General features: G+C 37.5%; 1 protein-coding gene across 1 annotated transcript in view; it reads left to right on the forward strand.

The window, feature by feature from the left end:
- Window positions 1-22448, forward strand: part of ecpas (Ecm29 proteasome adaptor and scaffold) — a 44714-nt gene that overhangs the window by 14412 nt on the left and 7854 nt on the right. Inside the window, exons 17-40 of the mRNA XM_036582973.1 lie at window positions 1075-1155; window positions 1290-1512; window positions 3534-3625; window positions 3741-3875; window positions 4856-5021; window positions 5135-5307; window positions 6053-6154; window positions 6293-6416; window positions 9105-9250; window positions 9713-9767; window positions 10973-11087; window positions 11376-11444; window positions 12785-12902; window positions 14197-14364; window positions 14640-14719; window positions 14815-14920; window positions 16417-16464; window positions 16672-16790; window positions 18181-18331; window positions 20117-20182; window positions 20451-20540; window positions 20829-20895; window positions 21093-21184; window positions 21301-21367. Coding sequence (XP_036438866.1) covers window positions 1075-1155; window positions 1290-1512; window positions 3534-3625; window positions 3741-3875; window positions 4856-5021; window positions 5135-5307; window positions 6053-6154; window positions 6293-6416; window positions 9105-9250; window positions 9713-9767; window positions 10973-11087; window positions 11376-11444; window positions 12785-12902; window positions 14197-14364; window positions 14640-14719; window positions 14815-14920; window positions 16417-16464; window positions 16672-16790; window positions 18181-18331; window positions 20117-20182; window positions 20451-20540; window positions 20829-20895; window positions 21093-21184; window positions 21301-21367 — 2653 coding nt within the window. The remainder of the gene's footprint in view (window positions 1-1074; window positions 1156-1289; window positions 1513-3533; window positions 3626-3740; window positions 3876-4855; window positions 5022-5134; window positions 5308-6052; window positions 6155-6292; window positions 6417-9104; window positions 9251-9712; window positions 9768-10972; window positions 11088-11375; window positions 11445-12784; window positions 12903-14196; window positions 14365-14639; window positions 14720-14814; window positions 14921-16416; window positions 16465-16671; window positions 16791-18180; window positions 18332-20116; window positions 20183-20450; window positions 20541-20828; window positions 20896-21092; window positions 21185-21300; window positions 21368-22448) is intronic.

Below are 22448 nucleotides of genomic sequence, written 5' to 3' on the forward strand. Positions count from 1 at the left end.
ACCACCTCTTTACTCTCATCACAGCCTGAATTCTTCTAGGCATGAATTCAGAAGGTGCTGGAAACATTTGTTAGCGATTCTGGTCCATGTTAATTGCATAACGTAGTAGCTGCAGAGCTGTCAGCTGCACATTCATACTGTGAATCTCCACATTTGACCACATCCCAAAGGTTGTGCCCTATTGGATTTAGATCTGGTGCTATTATAGTACACTGACCTCATTGTTCAAGACAAATTTGTGACAAGGCACATTATCATCCTGGAAGAAGCTATTATTCGATTGTGGCCAATAAAGGGAGGTATGTGGTTAGCAACAGTACTAAGCTGTGGCATTTAAACAATGCTGGATTGGTATTAGGAGGCCCAGCGTGTGCCAAGAAAATGTACACCACCACAACTAACTTGAACTGTTGATGCAAGGCAGACTTTGTCCATGGATTCGTGCTGTTTACACCAAATTCTGACTCTGCCATCTGCATGACACAGCAGAATTCGAGATTCGTCAGACCAGGCAACATTCCAAGCTTCAGCTATCCAGTTTCAATGAGCTTTCACCACCTGTAGCCTTGAATTGCTGATCTTGGCTGCTGGGGGTGGAACCTGATGTGAACCACTGTGTTAAGAGATGCTTTTCTGATCACTGTTGTAAGGAGTGATTATTTGACTTCCTGTAAGCTAGAACAAGTCTAGCCATTTTCCTCCGACATCTCTCATCAACACAGTGTTTCTGCCCACAGTTGGAAAACTGACCAGGTGTACAGATGTTCCTAATGAAGTGGTTGATAACAAAACACCTGAATCTATACACGTTTTACTTATTGTTTTTCTGAAGTTCTCAAAAGTTTGACATGACATTTCAAGCTAGTGTTCAAGATCAAAAGTCAAAATTGATCTTGAACCTGAAGTTTGAAAGTAGTTATTTAGAACTTGAGAACTTTTAAACCTTAACTTCAACAGTTCTGATAAATGTCACAAGCAAGTATAATTTAATTTAATTCTTTTTTGTGTTGTTTTCATGTTAATATCCTTGTTTCCTCCTTGACTATAATTTAAAATGTCTGTTACATGTATTAGGCTGCTGAGAGAATGAAGAGTCCAGCCAAATACATTATTGGAACCACGACACTTCCTTTCAACCCTGCCACATTTGAAGAGGTGAGCCAAAATTTATGGATCATAAATACATAAAGTATTCTGTGATTTCTCTTTGTGTCTTAATTAATTAATGATATACTGATCGAGTGTATTAATAAATAATAAGTAAAAAGGTCATCTTTATTTTTCTCTAGATCATTCTGTACCTCAGGATGTGTCTGGCTCATAGTGCTGGAGCCACACCGACTTCTCAGAGTTTGATTGATATGCAGGACGACGCCCCTCTTATTGGACGCTACATCCGGTCTTTGCTCGCAAATGAGGCTTCTTCCTCTTGCTCTGCCCCCAAAGGTGGTGAGATCAGTCCTGTTCAGGTCTATATGGATCTTCTGCAGCAGCTTCTGTCAGCTGTTGGAGGTAAATGAAAGGAGGGACGAGACACCGCACAGTATAATGTTTTTATTGCTTTTGAAGGATGAAATTGGTCTGGCCTTGCTGGACTTGAGTTGCCTGTACCTGTGTGTGTGTGTGTGTGTGTGTGTGTGTGTGTGTGTGTATATTACTGGCAGTTCCACAAAGTTAAGACACTTGCAGCTGTTGCGACTGAGTTTAAAGTTAGTTGTAAACTTTAAATTATGCAATTTAAGTGCAATTTGGTTTCATGTAGGTTTCAAGCAACTAAAGTTGCATGAATGTTTAACCATGGCCAGGCTTAGATAATACTAAATAATACTTTGAAAGAAAGATGTGAACAAGCATTAGGATGGTAATTTTGTATAAGTCTGTGCTTCTAAATTTCCTGTGACCAAAATTATCACAGTTTTCGGTATTATTGCAGTACTATACAAATTTAGTGAAAATATTTCAAAAGCACCCATGACCGTTGCTGTTATTTCAGCTCAGGTTTGATCAGGGATGGGAAAACTATAGAAAACTGCATTTAAATGATAGAATGGACAAAATCTTAAATATGAATGTAAGAACAGTTTGTTTATGTATAAAGGCACAGCAACAAAAACAGCTTGTTTAATTTTAAGAGCTAAAAAGAGGTTGGAATTGTGACTGGTTTTGGTGCTTGAAGCTACATAAATTTTAGAAGTGGACCTCAAAAGGAAATTTAGAAAAGAATGTAAATGTAAGACATAGCTATTTACCAAAAAGAATTTTAAATTTTGCTTTGTTGGACCACAGGACACTTTTCCACTCAGTCCATTTTAAATGAGCTCGAGCCCAGAGAAGGTGGCAGCATTTCTGGATCCCTGTTTATATTTGGTTTCTTTTTGTGTTTTAGAGTTTTAACTTGCATTTGTGGATGCAGTAATGAACTGTTTTCACAGACAGTGGTCTTCAGAAGTGTTTCTGAGCCCATGCAGTGATTTCCTCTACAGAATCCTGTCTGTTTTTAATGCAGTGCCGTCTGAGGGCCCAAAGATCACAACCAGCAAATACTGATTTTTGGCCTTGTCCCTTACATACAGAGATTTCTCCACACACTCTGAATCTTTTAGTGATATTATGTACTGTAGATGATCAAAAGCAAAAGTTATTTGCTATTTAACATTGAGAAACGTTATTCTTGAATTGTTGCACTATTTGCTTGCGCAGTCTTTCACAGAGTGGTGAACCCCTCCCCATCTTTACTTCTGAAAGACTCAGCCTCTCTGAGATGGTTTTTTTATGCCCAATCATGTTACCGACCTGTTTCCAATCAATTACCAGGTGTTTTTTTTAGCGTTACACAACTTTACCAGCCTTTTGTTGCCCATGTCCCAACTTTTTTGGAATATGTTAGTGGCATCAAATTCAAAATGGGCAAATATTTTTCAAAGAACTATAAAATTTCTCAGTTTCAACATTTGATATGTTGTCTTTGTACTATTCTCAATTAAATATAGGGTTTAAATGGTCTGCACATCATTGCATTTTGTTTTTATTGCCATTTTGCGCAGTGTCTCAACTTTTAGAAATGGGATTGTACATTTATATGAATTTGGTTGGATTTTTCTCAGTAATTTGCATCAAAAAATAAAAAAGCAGTAACACTTTGCAATAATTTCAGTAATAACTGAAATAATAAAGTACACTTCTTCAAAAATAATATGTAAATATAGTACCAAAATGGAATGAAAAGTATTTCCCGCCCTTAGGTTTTATCGACATTTGAACTGACAAAAATATTTGTGTTCGCAATAGTCTGCAGCTTTTCATTTTAAGCTGATAACATTTTAATGAAGTGAACACAACAACCCGACCTCATAATGCTGCGCTTCTGTTCACTCATAAGTATAGAAAATGGATAATGTTAGAGAGAAGTTAAATTGTTCATGAAACTAATTTATTACTCATATATCAAACTTTCTTGTTTAAAAATAGGGCTCACAATAAATCAGTTAAATTCCCACATTGATTAAAAATTGATTTAAAATTGATCTCTGCAGGTATTCCAGTGATGTATTGTCTTTTGGAGGTGGTGTCTGTCTGCCCTCAGAAACTCGCTGCCAGATTTGCCCACAAAATCGATTGGATAAAAGTAAGTGGTTCAGTCTGACTGTTTACTTCCTCAGCTGAATAAAATCAATTCATTCTGTAACTGTGTGCATCGATTTACAGTAATTGATGTTAAAATGTTAATTGCTGAATTTCAGGGTCTGATGAACACCAATAAGGAAGATATGCGAGAGCTAGCTGCTCAACTCTATGCTGTGGTCGTTTCCACTATGTCTGGCAACGAGCTCAAAACAGCTGTGCAAAACCTGATCAAGATCACCAAAGACATTCACGTATGTACCATTGAATTATCACTTTTTTCTTTTATTTCATGTAGCTTTTTAAATATTGCCCAATATTGTGACTGTGATGTGTGCTTTCCATTTTTTGTCGTCTCTCTAAAGAATGAACGTATTGTGCAGTTAGTATATTAAGGCAGCTTACAAATACAAAAAAATTAACTGTTTATTTTAAATGACTTTATATAGGTAATATTTCATGTTTTTCAGGTAATATTTTATGATATTAGGCTAAAACACTTTGCAGCAGCTAAAGCATCGTTAGCTTAGCTATTACCAACAGCCCACTTCAGCTCAGGTTTTCTGTTTCTGTCACGTGTAAACAGAAAGACTGAATTCTAGTGTGGAATTGATGCTGAAGTTCAAACTTTAAATCCTTAACTTTGAAGCTTTCTCGAATGTTTCTCGGAACAAATTATATGTTTTTCATCTACTACCTCTGTTACAGTCTTTTTCAGTCTGGCATAAATACTGGCTTTTTACATATGCATACGTTTTTGACTGATAAACGTTTATTAATTCCACAAAACATTTAGATCCTTACTAAAGTTGCAACACTAAGGAGGTTGTGGTAGATGAGGCTGTGTGGCCATGCTTGTACAGTGCAGATACAGCCAAACCTCCATCAGCTGAACCGTGCCAAAGTTATCTTGGACATTTAGGACTTAAGCACTGTAGATTCTATATCAGTATCTCTAAAACTATACTGCGGAATTTCATGTTTTTTTTGTTTCAAACATTTTTAGAGGGCTGTACAATTGAGAGTGGTCTTGGTCCCCTGGAATACAATTATAATTAGAATTATAACATCACAAGGATGTTATAATGTCTGCTTATTCTGAAGTTTTACCCCATTTTTATTAGGTTGAGAAGTAAAGCTGTGCTATGACCTATAAATTATCCTGCATGCTTATAGGTAGGGTTTGTATAAGATTTTTCTGAATGACAAAGTTGAAATATTCCATTTGAAACAGAGTCCCGAGACCCAGCATGGAGCCATTTTGGCTCTAGGCTACATGGTGGGCAGGTACATGAGCCGGAGGCGTGGCTTGAACATGGGTGACACCCCAAACCTTGATCAAATGAGTACCACACCAAAGGAGGATGAGGAGCTGATCACCATGGCAACCAAAACTATCGGTATGACAATGGATACTTTTTTAATTTTAAATCAGGAAATTCAGTTTCTGTTTTCAGTTTTTGTTTACGCTGATTAAAAACACAAAGTGACTTAAGTATTAATGGCTCTTTAGGGTCATTTCTGGATAGTGGGTCTCCAATGCTCACAGTTGCTGCAGTAACAGCTCTGGGAGAGATTGGTCGTAATGGTGAACTGCTGATACCAGGAGACGGAGATGGCTTTACCAAACTCAGCCTTGTGGACAGTCTGCTCGCCAGGATACCGTCAGGCAAAGAGACCGGAAAGGTAACAATCACTTTTGCAAAACTGACAGTATGTTGAATTAATTTCCGGTATTTAGTAAAATTAAACACTTGTGGTAATGTTATTAATGAACACTTTTAAATGCCTTTGCTGCAAATTAGTCACTCAAGCTGGAGTTTCACCAGAGCTTTGTTTTCACAAACTCGCACTACGCACTCAGGCTCTGAACACATGATAAAGTCTCTCTGAGCACAGTTTGTAGATTATTACAACAGCCGCAGCACAGCAGAAGGAGGTGCAAAGAGAGCTTTTCTCTCTCAAAAGGGTGAAAGGTCACATCCTATCCAGAATGGAAAAGGAAAAAATACTCAGTCTCACAAAAGCAAGTATGTCTGGCATCAAAAATGTATGTGTATAAAATAAAAAGGCACGAAAACATACCAAACAGTTTGGCAGACTGCTAATGGGCTCACAGGTGAATTCAGTAATATTTGGAGTATTTGGAGGCTTCACGTTGAAATGCTTCCTAAATGATTCACTGTAAAACTAAAACATACAAAAGAAAAAAAAATGTGTCAATGTAGGGCTGAAAGATTTGGCCAAAAAAATAAATAAATATGTCCAATGTTGCAAATGAAATTGTGATTGTTTTTCTATAAATTAAGGTCTAACTTAATTACAAGCTCTTTGTTACTTTGTGTTGTTTTCCCAGTTTGCTCTCTACGACGAAAAATAAAAGAATTAGAATCAGTTACTTGTTGCTAAGTGATGCATTTTCTTTTGTCAGATGAAGGAGCGTGCCATCCAGACACTTGGGTTCCTTCCAGTAGGAGATGGTGAATTCCCCCACCAGAAAAAGCTCCTGCAAGGCCTCATGGATTCAGTAGAGGTAGAGTTATAGCATCATGTAAGGTGTAGTAAGGACTACTTAATAAGGTAATAAGGTGCTGATAAATTAGATCACCATAAATCCCATTAACCATACTGTTTTAATGCTTCTATCTCTTTCTCTCTCTCTCTCTGTCAGGCCAAGCAAGTTGAGCTGCAGTTTACAGTAGGAGAGGCCATAACTGGTGCTGCTATAGGAACCTGTTCTGGAGCTGCCAGAGACGTCTGGACTTGCACTGAAGACCAGTACTGCCCTCCTCAAAGTAAGTGTGTACAAGACAGCAAGAAAGCCAGTTTTGTGTGCATCTGTACACCTGTATCTGAGAGCATTGCAGGAATGATGCTATAGTTCAAACGTTTGAAATCAGTCACATTAATAATTGTAGTCATTTTATTCAGTAATGTTGATATAGACCGGATCTGGTCATATTCCATGTTTTGTTGATTTTCTAAGTGAAAATAAGTTAGCTCATCTTCTACAGAGAAGATTCTTAAATATGGCATTTTCTGCTACTTTTATGCACAGTTTCTCTTTATTTGCAAAGTTTAATATGTTGGAAGAAATAATAAAATAAAATGTGTTTCAATTTTAGCACTTTAGCCATTTTTTATGTTTTATATTTTTTTTGTCCCCAGTATGCTAAATTCAGCAAATAAACAGCATGTGTGGATTAAAATGTGCCGAAGTGTGTTATCTGTGGAGCAGGTTTGTGGAACTGAGGGCTGGTTTACAGCACAGTTGGGTGTTTTCTCTGTTCTAGCCCACCAAATAAATTTGGTAATTAGTAGAGATACCACTTTTTCCCTTCCGATACCGATACCTGATTCTTTAGTATTGACCGATACTGAGTAAAGGTACTAACTCTGTCTAACCTAACTCGCCTATAAGTCCTGATTTTTGTACAATTACATTTTTGAAATATTTTCTTTTGGTAAAATCTATCTTCTGCATCACAAATAAAACACACTTAGCTTGGCTAGATGGCATTTACTTGTTGGATTGCATTTATTACGCTTTTAAAAAAAAAACTTATTTTTGTTTATTTACTGTTTGTATTTAGTATATACTATTATATAATTAGTAATAAGAACCATCTTTCATAACTTCAGTAAATGTAAAATATCTTTATTGTGCAAAACAGTTCAAAACAGAACTGAACAGTATACAGATAAACCTGTGGTGTTTACACATCAGCACACATCAGCTTCTTTGGATCAAAAACAGAGCTGAATGTTGTTTCACATCCGAATTTCTGAAAATATTTGTCTCATGTGCGTCTTGTTCACTCGCGCTGCTTCTCTGAGTGTCAGTTCAGTAAATATCACCGTCGTTCACGCTGTCAGTATCAGCAATTTGCAGCATTTTTCTGGCTTGGTTGGAGCGATATAGTTGACCAACAGTCCAGCTAGCGGGCTGTTATGCGAAAGGCTAAATCAAGGCTAAATGCTATCATTACGCCAAGAGTCTGGCGGTTGTTTCAGCTCTCTCAGTAACATTAACTCAGACTGTAAGTCAACACACAGGAGCTGTTTAGGTTAGCGGCTCCGTTAGCATGTTCTTAACACCAAGTGCTGCTATTAGAGATACTGCCATGAGCATTTTTACTGCTGCTTGTTGTCCAACACTGCTAACGTGTTGTTAGGTTCTGTCTACTGGCACGGATGCACGCATCCGAAGTTGTTTTGTGGTGTCAGTCGTAGGCATCAGTACTGCATCACCAATACCGATACTGTGTTTAAGTCCCAGTATTGGCGCAGATACCGATACAATATTGATATCCGTGAAACACAAGTAATTGGCTAATGACTTCAGTCGGATGTGCTTCAGCAGGAAAACCACTAAAATGTGCAGGATTCTGGAACTTCAGGACCAGAGTTCCCACCCCTGCTGAAGAAGATTCCACTGGGCAGTGATCATGCATTGTGTTGTCATTCCCACTGCCAAGTGAGTCATACCATACCCGCGTTGCCATGCTGAATTTGGGTTCCCTTTTTGCTGGGGTGAGCTGGAACATATATGGTGGAGCTAGTAGTAGTGTAAACCACTGATTGGACAAATGCAAAACAAAACCAAACGGCAAGTAAAAGCTAAATCGGAGGTTGAAGCTCCTCCATTGTTGCTGCTGTTTTGATTACTTTTATACCCAGATTTGCATGAAAAATCATGTGACCGCACACGCTAAAGAGAACTCTGCCTACTTTCATGGTTCTGTACTCGACTGATGACTGTACCATGCTATCCCGCACTGCTTGGTGGAAAAATGGCAATAGAAAATCAACAAAACAAAAATTTGACCTGTGTGCACAGAGTTTTGCATATGAGTGTACATATTATAAACCACATACAAAAATGTATTTCTTTTTTTTTTCCTCCAAATTATTTGAATCATTTTACAATAATTTTATATGTGTAAACTTTTGAATGGTAGAGAACACTACAGACTTGCAATTCACTTATGGAATGATCAACATTACTCTGCAATTATGACATTTTTTGATGTGCCTCAAGATTTGATCACCAGTTTTGAAATATGAGGTCTTATAGATATTAATTCATTCAGTTTCTGTATTAATTGACTTTACGGCTTTCTCAATTATTATGGAATCATCTACAGCTCTGTTTACCATTTTATTATACATCAACTATTGTACCTTTTTCACAGCTTTGCTTTAAAGCCATTATTTAAAAAAAAGTTACACAAGACTAGCATATTCAAATTCTTTTATACTTGAATCTGCAAGCAGACTGCTTTTAAGTTGCTTACAACATTTCTAAGATTTTGGTCAGTAGAAAACAGATTTGTAGACACACATGCAGTGTCTTAATGGCATGCTACTCTCTCTCTCTCTCTCTCTCTCTCTCTCTCTCTCTCTCTCTCTCTCCCTCTCTCTCCCTCTCTCTCTCCCTCTCTCCCTCTCCCTCTCTCCCTCTCCCTCTCTCCCTCCCTCAGATGTGAAGAATAATGATGTGGTGCCCTGGGTGTTGAGCTCCATCTTGTCTAAATACATAGTGAGTCAGAACCCTCACGTGCGTCAGGCTGCCTGCATATGGCTGCTCTCGCTAGTGAAGAAACTGAGCGAGCACAAAGAGATTCGGGTAAGCATAAACACAAACGTGTACATGTCATGCAACAGACGTTTTGTTTACACACTGGTCATGTAAGTAAACAAATGAGAAGTCAGTTTGGAAGTGCATACTTGAACCTGACATTACAGAGAGCTACTTGTATGTAAATGTAATTCATAATGTAAATTACGTAATAGGGCTGGGCGATTTGGCAGAAATATAGTATCATGATATTTTTTCACAATATTCGATATGCATCACGATATTCTTTCTGAAGTTTATGAAGAATCGATAGTTGTAGTGAAAAATGCAGTGTTCTTTTAAGTACGCATGATATCTAGGGTAAGCTCAGAAAAGCATATTGTGTCAGATTATCACAGTAACAGTAAATATCATATTTGGCATGAAAACTAAATATGCAATCTGTAATCTAGTATGTAAATTGCATGTATTGCAAACAGTGGTAATGCCACCGTGTCTCTCTTTTTGCAGTCTCATCTGAAAGAGATTCAGACAGCCTTCATTTCCATCTTATCTGACCCAGATGGTGAGTTACTAAATGCACCACCTTAAAGGGGAATGATATTTCACAAATTCTGCAGAAATCAATCTTTGAGATGTAACCAAAGTAATTCAGAGCAGTTTGATATGAAATGGTTCATAGCAGAGAAACTTACAGACTCAGATTTCTTTACAGAGGTGGTGATAGGAACCCGGGGCCGTATTACAGAAACTTCTTAACTTTAAAGTCTTGTCTTATCTGTTTAGTCACCATGACAACTTTGAGATAAACCCAGAGGTGTCTTAACTTTTGTTTTAACCGTCAGTTTCTGTTGTTTTATGCAGCGACAGGCAGCATAATTCACTATAACTAGCATAATGACTACATTCATCTACATGAATGTAGAAAATGGTGCTTTGACATGACATTTTTTTAAAGGCTTTTTAGACACTATGGAAATGATCATCACCATCCCTTCTTAACACCTTCGTGTGTTAATGTTGATGAAAAGTCATGAGATAAAATATTACAGTGATGGTGGTGAATAATGAGGAGACAGCGCTTAATGTGTGTCTGTTTATTAGGAGGAATAACGTTAGTGTGCTCGGCTAAAGCATTTACGAAACTGAAACTGGAGACGGCAACACTGATACACAGCTTGAAGCGCTGATACAATATTCTTAACTTTAAGTTTGTTGCGCTTTAGTTTTGTTTGACCTTTTTTACCTCAGTAATGTTATCTAACATTAGCGGTCTGGCTAACCAACTTGATTATTTTGATTATGTGTTAGTTTCAGCTGTGCACGTATGGTTGGTTGCTAGGTAACAGACATGACAGTTGATTGTCGATTTTGATTGAGTAGGTTAGGATTTCCTAACTAAAGATGCTGTAAGATAAGATTCCTAAATTAAGATAAGATTTGCTTTTGTAATATAAATTTGCATCAGATCTTAAGACAGAAAGATAGGAAGGTTCTGTAATACGGCCCCAGGTGTTGTGACGTGTGTTTTATAAATACATTTTTTCCTTGTAGAGGATGTGTGTTTAAGACATAAAGGTTGGAAAATGTAAAAATGAATTAATTACTATTTTTGGTACATAAACCTAGACAAATATTGTAATTTGAAGGGAGGAAAAAAACATTGTATGTCGACTCTTTAAATGTTAAAATGAGGCCAAAGCATATTGTGGAATGTGTGGTTAGTTTCAGCAGCATGTAAGATTTTGATGAATGTGTTTTACTGTGTAGAACTCAGTCAGGATGTGGCATCTAAAGGCCTGGGTTTGGTGTATGAACTCGGAGGAGAGCTGGATCAGCAGGAACTGGTGTCCACTCTAGTGGAGACTCTTATGACTGGAAAAAGGTAGGTAGTGCCATGTATTCATTCATTAATCATCCATTATATCTTTATCACGTATTCAAGCATGAGTTGAAACAGTGAGATTCATGATTTATTGAATGCTGTTATCAGTGTTGGCTAAGGAAAAATCGAAGTGCATCAAAAGAGCATTTAGTGGATTCATTTAGCTTTATTATGTTTCTCCTGCCAATTCATGATGTCCAGTATAATGCCTGATTAAATATTTCGCTTCCTTTTTAATGGTATATATGTGTGTGTGTGTGTGTGTGTGTGTGTGTGTGTGTGTTTTAGAGTCAGACACACTGTATCAGAGGATACTGAGGTCTTTCAAGGCGATGCTCTTGGTAAAGCACCTGATGGGTAGGTGTTCTGTTAGTTATATAGTATTTTGAACTAAAATATTTTCCCTTCGTTGACTTTTTGTCTGTAGTTGATAGTAGGAAACATGGAAATGAATTGAATAATTTTTTTTGTCAATTTTTTACATCAATTTACAGCACTGGAAAAAGTCTTCAAACATTAAGGTGAAGACAGAAAATGACAAAAGCCTCAGCAATTAAATATAATTTACATTATTTCAGTATTTATTGTCTCCACCCTTAACCTTCATTAGAGCTTTCATTCTTTTTGGAAAACTGCCTTTCAAGTTTTCAAAGTGGTCTCGAAAGTTCAGTCTTAAAGCCAATTTACAGTCTAGGCTACAAGTGTCACTCAACAAAAAAAATAAGTGTGGTTGATGAAGGTCGCAGCAATGAAGGCTTTCATTGTCCCTTCATCAGCAACATAATGTCGGAATACAACGTGATCTGTAGTTTCTATGAAAAATAGTATGACGATGCGTCTAATGAAGCAGCAGTGAAACCGCACAGAACAGTCTGAAAACAGCTGCTACAGTGAAACTGCAGGGTCGCCATGGCAACCAGAAATGCAGCGTTTGAAAATGAAAACAAATTGTCTTATAAATGTATATTGATCCTTGTGCTGAATATCTGGCAACCCGTTCTGTTTCTGAAAGCAGTGAAGCAGCAAGAAAGAAGCCGCACCCAGTGATCACGGCAACAATCGCGAACGTAGAACTTTGAGTTTTTATGTATGCGACAAGGTCTGCGACACCCTAGCAGACGCATTTAGTGTCTTTTACGTCATTTTTTTCGAGCGACACCTGGACTATAAATTAGCTATTAGAAGTTGGTTCCATATTCTGTTTCTGCCGATCCAAATAGTCTCAAACACATTCAGGACTGGACTCTGGGGTGGTCAGTTTATTGTTCTGAGAACACCAGCAGCTCGTTTGTTGGATTTGCAGATGTTCCTCCTTTTTGTTTATTACCTTTTCTCAGTAACAGCTTCTTGATAGCTACACGTCCTTTCACACCCATAGTGTTGTTGTCTTCTCACAGTGGAAGGATGGACAGAAACACCTGTATTTTGTTTGAATATGAAGAAAGAGTGAGGTTGATTTTTTCCTTTGTCTCAAAGATGAAAGTTTATCTGATTTGGAACAGTTGTGGTGGTCTACCAGGTCTTGCATGATTGTTAGGGGTCCCGTTTCGTAAATATATATCAGAAATATCTCCTGAAAAAATGAGTAACTTGGACTTGTCTGGAGAACGGTATTCTCTGACTTTCACATAGTACAGTATATGCTCATTATTTTGTCCAGATAAAAACCTAAAAGCTGGCTTTGTTTGTGCTGACAGACATGGCCTCTCTACCTACAAGGAGTTGTGCTCACTGGCTAGTGATCTGAACCAACCAGATCTCGTTTACAAATTCATGAACCTGGCCAATCACCATGCTATGTGGAACTCCAGGAAGGTAAATGGCATCAGTTAGAGACTAAACGGTGGGGCTGCAACAGACATATAGTAAAATCAAATGAATTCAATATGTTAAATCATTTGTAGTGATGTAGATCTCTAATCTGAAGCAACACTATGGGTTTTGAAGCAAGGTGCAATTCAAATAATGTTCCTGCTTTTTTGTTCACCTGTCTAGCTAAAAAGCTGTAATTATTCACAAATGTTGAACAAAAGAACTGGTGTAATTCTCTTTTAACTGAAGAACGGCACTATGGAGAACCCTGGTCACTACAGACCATAAAAGTTCTCACAGCTAAACGAAGACTTTCAATCTATTTAGACGTTTTAAAGGGGAATTCCTCAGATTTTTCTAAATTTCTGCGTAATGGTTAAAGTCTTTCAGAGTGGTTTGATATGAAATTCTCTGCTCTAAAGAAACATGGAGTCAGAATTGTTTACAGTGGTGAAAATGTCTGAAGAGTTTATTGCCTCCAAGAGCTCCCTCACAAGAAGTTACTACATAAAATGTTTATAAATACACTCAGATATATTGGCTTTTGGCTTAGAATAATTATTTTAATCTTTTAATGAGAGACAGGTACATGCAGGCCGCTGTAAGACAAAATAGTGCCCAAAGAAAATTTTTTTATTTTTTAGGTTTCAGATCACCACTACTTAGCATCATCAACATATGTTTAAAAAAAGAAAAGACACATACAGGTTCACTGGTGGTTTTGGATAGTAAATAAAGTGGCTGTGCTTGCATTGTAAACATCATGACTGCTGGGTCTTATAACCACCGCGGTGAAAAAATCTAAGTTGGCGAGTTCCTTTACAGTAAATTATTTCTCTGATTGACTTATGACTTATGCAGAAATTCTGAAAATTTAAGATTCCACTTTTTTATTTCTATTTAATGGACATGCACCACAAAAGAACTTTTCTTATGCTTTGGATTCTACTACCTAAAGATGTTTTATTGGTTCATTAACATGAAACACATCAGTGTTAAACTATTTTAGAGCATTTGGAAGAATATTCAAAACAAATATAATTGATTATTGCAGCCCCTGTACATTCACTTTCATTACATAGTCAGAAATAATCCTCTTTTATTTTATGTGGGTAGTATCACAGAATGTATTTTTGCATGTATTTTGCATTTTTACATATGCATTTTAGCTGCTTTGGCTTTTCAGTCACGCTCTTTTCATTTATAGCTTAAAATGTAGAACCTAAAACGTATGCAAAAATGTGAAGTAAAAATAGTTTGTAATTTTCTTCATACCTGGTTTGATCTCTTGCTGTAGGGGGCAGCATTTGGTTTTAACATCATTGCAGCAAAGGCAGGGGAGCAGCTTGCTCCTTTCTTGCCCCAGTTGGTGCCCCGTCTCTACAGGTACCAGTTTGACCCCAACCTGGCCATCCGGCAAGCCATGACCAGCATCTGGGATGCCCTCGTCACGGACAAAAATATTGTGAGATTTCATTAGCAGCTATATCTCCATATATGCCAACTTCTCTCCAAACAAATGTAAACATAATGTAATTGCCCCCCATTGGTTTAAAGGCTCTTATGTGTAAAGATATTGTATCATGAAACCTCTGGGGATGTTGAATACTAAACATTTTAGCCAGGTGTTACTGAGCTGCAATTCAGTTGATTCTGACTTGCTATTTATACTATTACAGTACATTATCATGATACAGGAGAACATGGAGCTTTTATATTTACATCTTTGTCATAACCCAGGTTGATAAATACTTGAAGGAGATATTTCAGGACGTCATATCCAACCTGACCAGTAACATGTGGAGAGTTCGGGAATCATGGTAAATGAAGTCTAATAATTCAAAACCCTGACAGAGAATATCGTTGTTACTTCAATAGAGACTTCACATTCTTACTTCATTTCCACTCTCTGTAGCTGTTTGGCTTTGAACGATCTGATCCGTGGAAGGCAGGCAGATGACGTCATTGACCACCTAACAGAAATCTGGGAGACGCTGTTCCGGGTTCTGGATGATATCAAGGTAACTCATAAGTAGCTTGATATTTAGGATTCACTAACATTCAAAGGTTTGCACTCACACATTACTAACTTCTACAGTGTAGAACCAAAATATTTGCTGAAGGGAATTATTAGATGTTTATTCAATAAATATTCTGTGAATAAGTGAATAAAATGATTAATAAACAACTTCAGTGATCCATTTACATAAATTTCCACCTTGATAATTTGATCTCCACTTTGATGACTATAATGAATTCCCAATATTAATTGTATTCTAACTTTATCCACGATCCTAATGAATTTAATTTCACATTGTCATTATACATATTTGGAGGTACAGTACAACGGAACACTTTCAGGCTACTTCTCTGTTTGGTGTATAAACAGTAAGACAAGAACACATACATACATACATACATACACACACACACACACACACACACATATATATATATATATATATATATATGTATATATATATATATATATATATATATATGTATATATATATATATATAGTATATATATGTATATGTATGTGTGTGTGTGTGTGTGTGTGTGTGTGTGTGTGTGTAGTAGAGGTGGGCGATACAATATTGCAGTAATTTTCACAATATTTTCCAGACATATAATCAGTTGGAGCTGAGAAAACCAGTGGTGCTACTTTTTGAAAAATACTGTGAACACAATGATTTTTATTAAATATTTGGCTTACTGTGTTGCACTAAATCCGGGTAAACTGGACTGCTTTTGCTCTCTTTATGATGAAACATGCAGTTGGTCGGTGTTCTACAAGTACTGGCAATCTACACGATATGTTCAGAATAGGGTATTGTATTGTGAAATAATTGATCCCTATAACGATGTGTATGGTCATATTGCCCAGCGCTAACACACAGTAGGTAAAAACAATAAATAGTTCAGCTTTTTCAGTCATTTTACAATCTTTATTCATAATTCTGGGCACATCTGACATTTCTTGAAGGACTTGTACCAAACTGAATGTACCAATGTACCTTTTTTTTAATAAAATTGTTTGCTGTAGTATGTAAACATTTTAAGGCTTCAAAATGTGTTGTTCACACCCCAGACCATATATGGAAATTAAACGGCAGAAATAGCCTGTTTTGAGTGAACTATTTTTGTGTTGTCATGAAAATCAGCAAATTACGTATATCGGCCTTTTCAGCCTACAGCAGTTGAGCCCAGCTCATTCACAGGGGAGTTATAAGGAGTCTTTTAGTCAGTTACATATATCTGTTTTGAAGGCACACTAACAAAAATAGCCTGTTAATTCTATGGAATAAAGATGCTCGTATGTATTTGACAGTATTTGGCACACAAACCTACATAAACAACATAAAAATAAAAATAAAAAATGCAAGAAAAAAAAAGTTTTGACCATTTAATTGTTCTTAACAGCAATTCCAGTGTAAAAGCCTGTAATTAGCTTATATTTGGCTGCTGATTTTATATGGTCGTCTGTCATTCACCTGTGTGATGTTTGTACTTCAGGAATCTGTACGAAAAGCAGCAGACTTAACACTGAAGACCCTCAGCAAGGTAAATGCCTTTTCTCAAAAGTCGTATGCTATCCATTTTAAAACGCTAATGGGGCTAACAATCAAAGTCAAAATGGTTGTGAGCCAGTTATTAGTGGTTTCTACAGATAATCAGTCATTGTTCTTAATTCTACTATTCTGTGAGAAGTATTCTTTCAAGGGTCTAGCGAGTGAAAAGGGTCTAACACTCAATTTGTCCACTCTTCAGGTGTGTGTGAGGATGTGTGAATCAACAGGTGCATCTGCTCAACGAATAGTTGGAGTGCTGCTCCCAGTTCTGTTGGACAAAGGCATTGTGAGCAATGTAGCAGAAGTGCGGGCTCTCAGGTAGAAACCAGCATGCTTCATTAGTTAAACATGAATTTATGCAGTTTGTTTAAAGCACAGTAATGTGACTTAAAGGTATAGTTTTGCTAAAATTCCTCCTCTTTGTATGTAGTTGATCAGCCAAGACATATTGGGTTTGGTTTAGTTTCAAAGTTTCTTGCTTTATTTGTACTTGAGCTACAAGGCTGTTGAAGCAAGCAAGTCATTCACCAGCAGTTAGCATCATACAAACGGTATGCCGAAGTTATTGCATGCTTGCCTCAGCCATGTCAAGTGTTAAGTAATCTCAGAAACACTTTGTTTAGTAGATGTAAGATGCTTCGTAGATACTTAACCCACGTTTAACTTACATTAAACAGCCAAACATATGTGAACACCTTTCCTTATTACTTAGTTCTGCCATTTGAGCCACACTCCTTGCTAACAGGTGTATAAAATGAAGCACATAGCCATGTAATCTCCATAGACAAACACTGAAAGTAGAATGGACCATACTGAAGAGCTCAGTGACTAAGTTTATCGAAGGCCTTTTGCTCTTTAAGCATGACTGTGCCCCTGTGCATAAAGCGAGGTGCATAAAGCGAGTTCCATAGAGACATGGTTAGACAATTTTGGTGTGGAGTAACTACAGTGGCCTGCAAAGAGTCTTGACCTCAACCTCACTGAACATCTTTGGGATGAATTGACTATTGTGAGCTGGGCATTTTTATATCCAGTATCAGTGTCTGACTTCACAAATGCTCTTTTAACAAAATTCCAACAATTCCAAAATCTTCTGGAAAGCTTTCCCAGAGGAGTGGAGGACATTATAGCCACAAATGGTGGCCAACTCTAAATGAATGTCCATGGTTTTGGAATAGAATGTCCAGCAATCTCATATAGGTGTGATGGTCAGCTGTCCACATACTTTTGGCCATATACTAATTAATTAAACTAATTACCTTTTATATTCACCTTAATTGTTTCTAATCCTAATCCTAATCTCTATTTAGTACCTTAATCTTACCCTCACCCTGGTCTTAAACGTTACCCTGAGCCAAATCATAGCCTTAAGCCTTACACTGTTAAAAATACTGACATTTTGTCCATTTCATGGGTAAAAGTATAGTTATTGTTCAAGTATGCAAATGTATGATGACTAGTTGTGCAGTGTGCACAATGCTAACTGGTGCAGTTTAAGCTTTATAACTTGTTAGCTACATTAGCTTTGTAGCCCCAGTGCAAAAGGAAAGAAACAAACTTCAGACACCTAATGTCTTGGCTGATCAACTACATTTGGGATAAGCGGGAAAACTGTGTACATTTAGATTTTTACGTCAGACTTTTCCTTTTAAAGTATGTGTATGTGTGTGTTTTAATGTTATTGTCTCTGTCCATGTGTGTGGATCAGTATCCAGACGCTGGTTAAGATCAGTAAGGCAGCAGGCAGTCGCCTGAAGCCCCATGCCCCCCGTCTCATCCCTGCTTTGCTAGAGGCACTGAGTGTGCTGGAACCTCAGGTGCTCAACTACCTCAGTCTGAGAGCCACTGAGCAGGAGAAGGTAAGTGCCTGCTGTGCAGTTGAATAGTCTGACATTAGCTCACCATACTGAATTCTTAATGTGCTGTCATGAGCATCTAACAGCATCTTACAGGAAACGTGGGTTATCACACCCATGGGGTCTTCTACAGAGCATTATTCAGAGAGTACAGAGTTAAGAGGAGTGATGTAACCCTGGATTAATTTTAGACTATCTTAACCGTAATAGGTCCTACGAGATGAACACCATGAAGATTTTGTTTATTTCTCACTAGTAGCTTAATGAAACCGGGCTGTCTGGCTTTCTAAATGATCTTGCTTATAGGCCCGTCACAATCATGAAATTTTAGCTGACGATAAGTTGCCTTAAAAACATTGTGATTAACAATTTAATTGTCTTTTTTAGGCCTTTTCCACACATATCTGGATATTTGAAAAATTTACTTTTTTCCACACTAGAATACAAAACGACTAGAAAATGCTTAAATGAGCATGCCAGCCCAGTAGGGGCGAAAATACCCCATAAAATTTGATCTCGTACACCACAAGAATATTATTGTGTGAAATATAGAGCCCACTGCCGAGCTAATGCAGAGATTTTCTAATAACATGACAGCAAGTTACATCAATGTAGACATGTTAGACCTGATCAGGCAGAGAAGCTGAGTTTTTCTAGCTATTCAAGTAATTTGTATAATGAAGTTTGTTTGGAATCTGACTTTTTGTTAATAATCATGTCATAGAGCTTTAGAATAATTGAGGTATGTTCAATATTTGCAGTCAAGGTGACAGTATCGCACTGCTGTTTAATAAAAAAATTAAAGCCAAATTCAGTTGCAAATGTGTTATCAGCCATATCACCCACCATATTTTCAAGCACACAGAAACAGCTCTGTCTTGAATTATTCTTTAGACAGAGTTCTGCATACTTTAAAAATGAAAACTGCTACAGGCTTGTGCACGTTAACAATGTGCCTTTTCAGAAAGGCAAACATGAAAACACTGAAAACTGATTTTCCACCCTGGAGAGTGTTTTCAAAAACCTTTGTTTTCCTTGACTGACAAAGCTATTTTCATTTGAACCAGAAGCCAAAATGCAGAGAAAAACTATGTTTCCGAAAATATCCGGTTATGTGTGGACAGGGTTGATACTGTTGATAGCTCCCAACTAATTACAAGCATGTCATGACCTTAAATAAACAAGAGTTCCTAACCGCCGCACTAAAAAAGTGTTCTAACACAAGTCAAAACTATGATTTCTCAATGACTGGGCTTTCTGCTTTCCTTATTTAACATTTGCCTTTATTTGCATTTATAATTGTGGAAGGTAACTATTGTGGAAAATAATTGCTGTCACCGTAAATTACGATCAGGGGGGCATTCCACAAAGCAGGATTTCTCAGTTTAACTGGATAACCTAAGCCCAAAGTCAGGCCTGTCCAATAGGTAAAGAGCTGAGGGACATTCCCATTGGACAGTTCTCATTTTTGGACTTAAGTTATCTGGCTGACTGAGTAATCCTGCTTTGTGAAATGGGTCAAATACAGATCAAATAATTATGATCAAATCTAGCTTCCTCGTACACTATCCTTGCATTAGTGTCTCTTCTTCAGGCCGTAATTCTAGACCAAGTCAGATTCAAAAGAGGAAAAGCTCCACTCAAATGACTTATTAGGCTACTAAAATGTAAATGGGGGGTGGGGGAACTGAAAGTTAAGATTCCTGGTGTGTGTTGTTGGTATGTGTAAATGTGGGAGAATGTGAAATCTGAAACATTTCCCCTCCCCTCCCTCCCCTCCCTCGACAGAGTGCTATGGATACTGCCAGACTGAGTGCAGCCAAGTCTTCACCCATGATGGAGACTGTTAACATGGTATGAATTTGCATTGTGAAGACAAGACTCCCCACACACTACTGTATTGATGATCAGATCTGACCAGACTTAGAGTCTGAATTTGGTGCATGTTTACATTTAAATATAGGTGGAGAAATATACATAAAAACTGAACATTAGGAAGTAAACGTTGGTTTGTTACACTCAAACCTCTGTGCCTTGTCTAGTCCCGGCCCTATTTAATGGTAGTGTCCATTTGTATGCAGATTGATTGATTGTTTATTTGTTTGTTTGTTGTGTGCTATAGTGTCTGCAGCATTTAGATGTGTCAGTGTTGGGAGAGCTGGTCCCCAAACTCTGTGATCTGCTGAAGAGTGGAGTTGGTCTTGGAACCAAGGTAAACTTCTCTGTATGGATGTTGTTACTGCCATGACAAAAACTCATATTTTGAAAACGCTAATTTTATGGAAGAGAGAAAAATGTTTATAAATTTGTGAGGAAAGGTAAGTTTGGAGCATTTCTGTTGCTTCATTCATTATAAAGCTTGAACACATTGTAAAGGGTGGCTGGCCTTTTGAAAGCCTGTAAAGAAAAAACATTTAAAAATGACAAAAATGGAGATACAGTGTTCTGACAGTAACAATACACACACATACTCACTCTGTAACCTTTTTGCAATCCACAGGGTGGCTGTGCCAGTGTGATTGTGTCTCTGACAGTACAGTGCCCTCAAGATCTCACGCCTTACTCAGGTAATTATCGCTGTGTTCATATTACATAAAAATTGCCTGGGAAATTATCACATCAGTTCAAATTTTAGGTAACAAAAAAATTCCTAGTGTCTTAAAACAGTTGAGAGGAGATTTGCTTCACTGTCTGAAAAGCAGCCATATATTATTTAAGCAGTGCAGTTAAGTATACCACTGATTATTGCTGCCTTCATTTGTAGGTAAACTAATGAGTGCACTTCTAAATGGAATCCATGACCGCAGTGTTGTAATCCAGAAATCTTTCGCCTTCGCCATCGGTCATCTGGTTAGAGTGAGTGCACATCAGCTTTGACATTAATCAGTGACTGCGAGAAGTTTGCACGCCAGAACAAAAATGTATTGGCTTAAATTGAGTAATAAAATGTGGTTCTCCTGGTTCTCCTGCAGACAGCAAAGGACAGCAGTGTGGAGAAGCTTCTGCAGAAGCTCAGCACCTGGTACTTGGAGAAAGAAGGTAAGATATTTGTACAGAATGAGGAAAAAGTCTTTTGTCAAAAATACCGCCACAACCATGTACTGAATACACTCCCGCAATGTTTTTCACCCTCAAGTATGACTAAAAGAGAGAGAAAGAAACAGCAGCTGTGGCATCAGAGCAATATAAAATGTACACAAGTAGTCTAATAAAATCAGCTCAGCTTGTGTATTAATGTGCATTTACCAAAAATGAAGTGACTTTGCTGCAGAAATTTAAAGTAACTGATTGCTAAAATAGCAATTCAGTCAGTCAGATTTGATCATAAGCCAGAGGTCGGCAACCCAAATGTGAAGAAGATTCATTTTGTCCTTTCAACCAAAATCAAATCACCTTGGGAGCTACAAAGTTTTCTATCCATTTTACCATCATGGCTGTAAATATGTATCAGTGTGTGTTAATGTACTAGTATAGGCTAAAAATATAATATAAACGAAAACGCAGACTTACTTTGCTCTGCTTTAAGCTTTAGCTCAGCTATAGCCACTTTTTTCGCATCTCTGTCAGGAAGCTTTTCCACAAGAGTGAAATAGTTTATTGTAAAATGTCTCTCAGCGATCGACTTCTTACGAGTTTGAAGTCATCTTCTTGTTCGCATTTTCCCGTTCCACCTTAAATGGTGCCGGAGGTGCCAGAAGGTAACTGCTGTACTGTTTAAGTTGGAACGGAAGAATTCAAACGAGAAACTGACTTTAGCTTCACAAATTTCTAGTGTTTGACAGTTTCTCGTTGCAGATTAAGCATATCGAGAAACTGGCTGAAATGATTATAAATGCAAATAAATGCGTTCTTCTTCAAATTATCAATGTTCCTCTTAAATCATCACTGTTTCATTAGCTACTAGCTAGGCGAGACTAGGCTGCATTGCTATGGTGACCAGCAGTCTGCGTGCCGACCTTCAGGGTTAAAGGGCAAATTAGCCGTTATACATTAACTCCAGACTGGGGGCAAAAACAAACCAGGACATCCCTAATTAAACTGTAAGATGATGCCTGAAGGCCCTGTGGAAAACAGAGTAGCCCACCGTGCAAAAACGTCTAGCCGAACAGTGCTTATGTGG

The sequence above is a fragment of the Colossoma macropomum genome, unplaced genomic scaffold, assembly GCF_904425465.1.
Source record: "Colossoma macropomum unplaced genomic scaffold, Colossoma_macropomum, whole genome shotgun sequence".
In the NCBI taxonomy this organism is placed as follows: domain Eukaryota; kingdom Metazoa; phylum Chordata; class Actinopteri; order Characiformes; family Serrasalmidae; genus Colossoma; species Colossoma macropomum.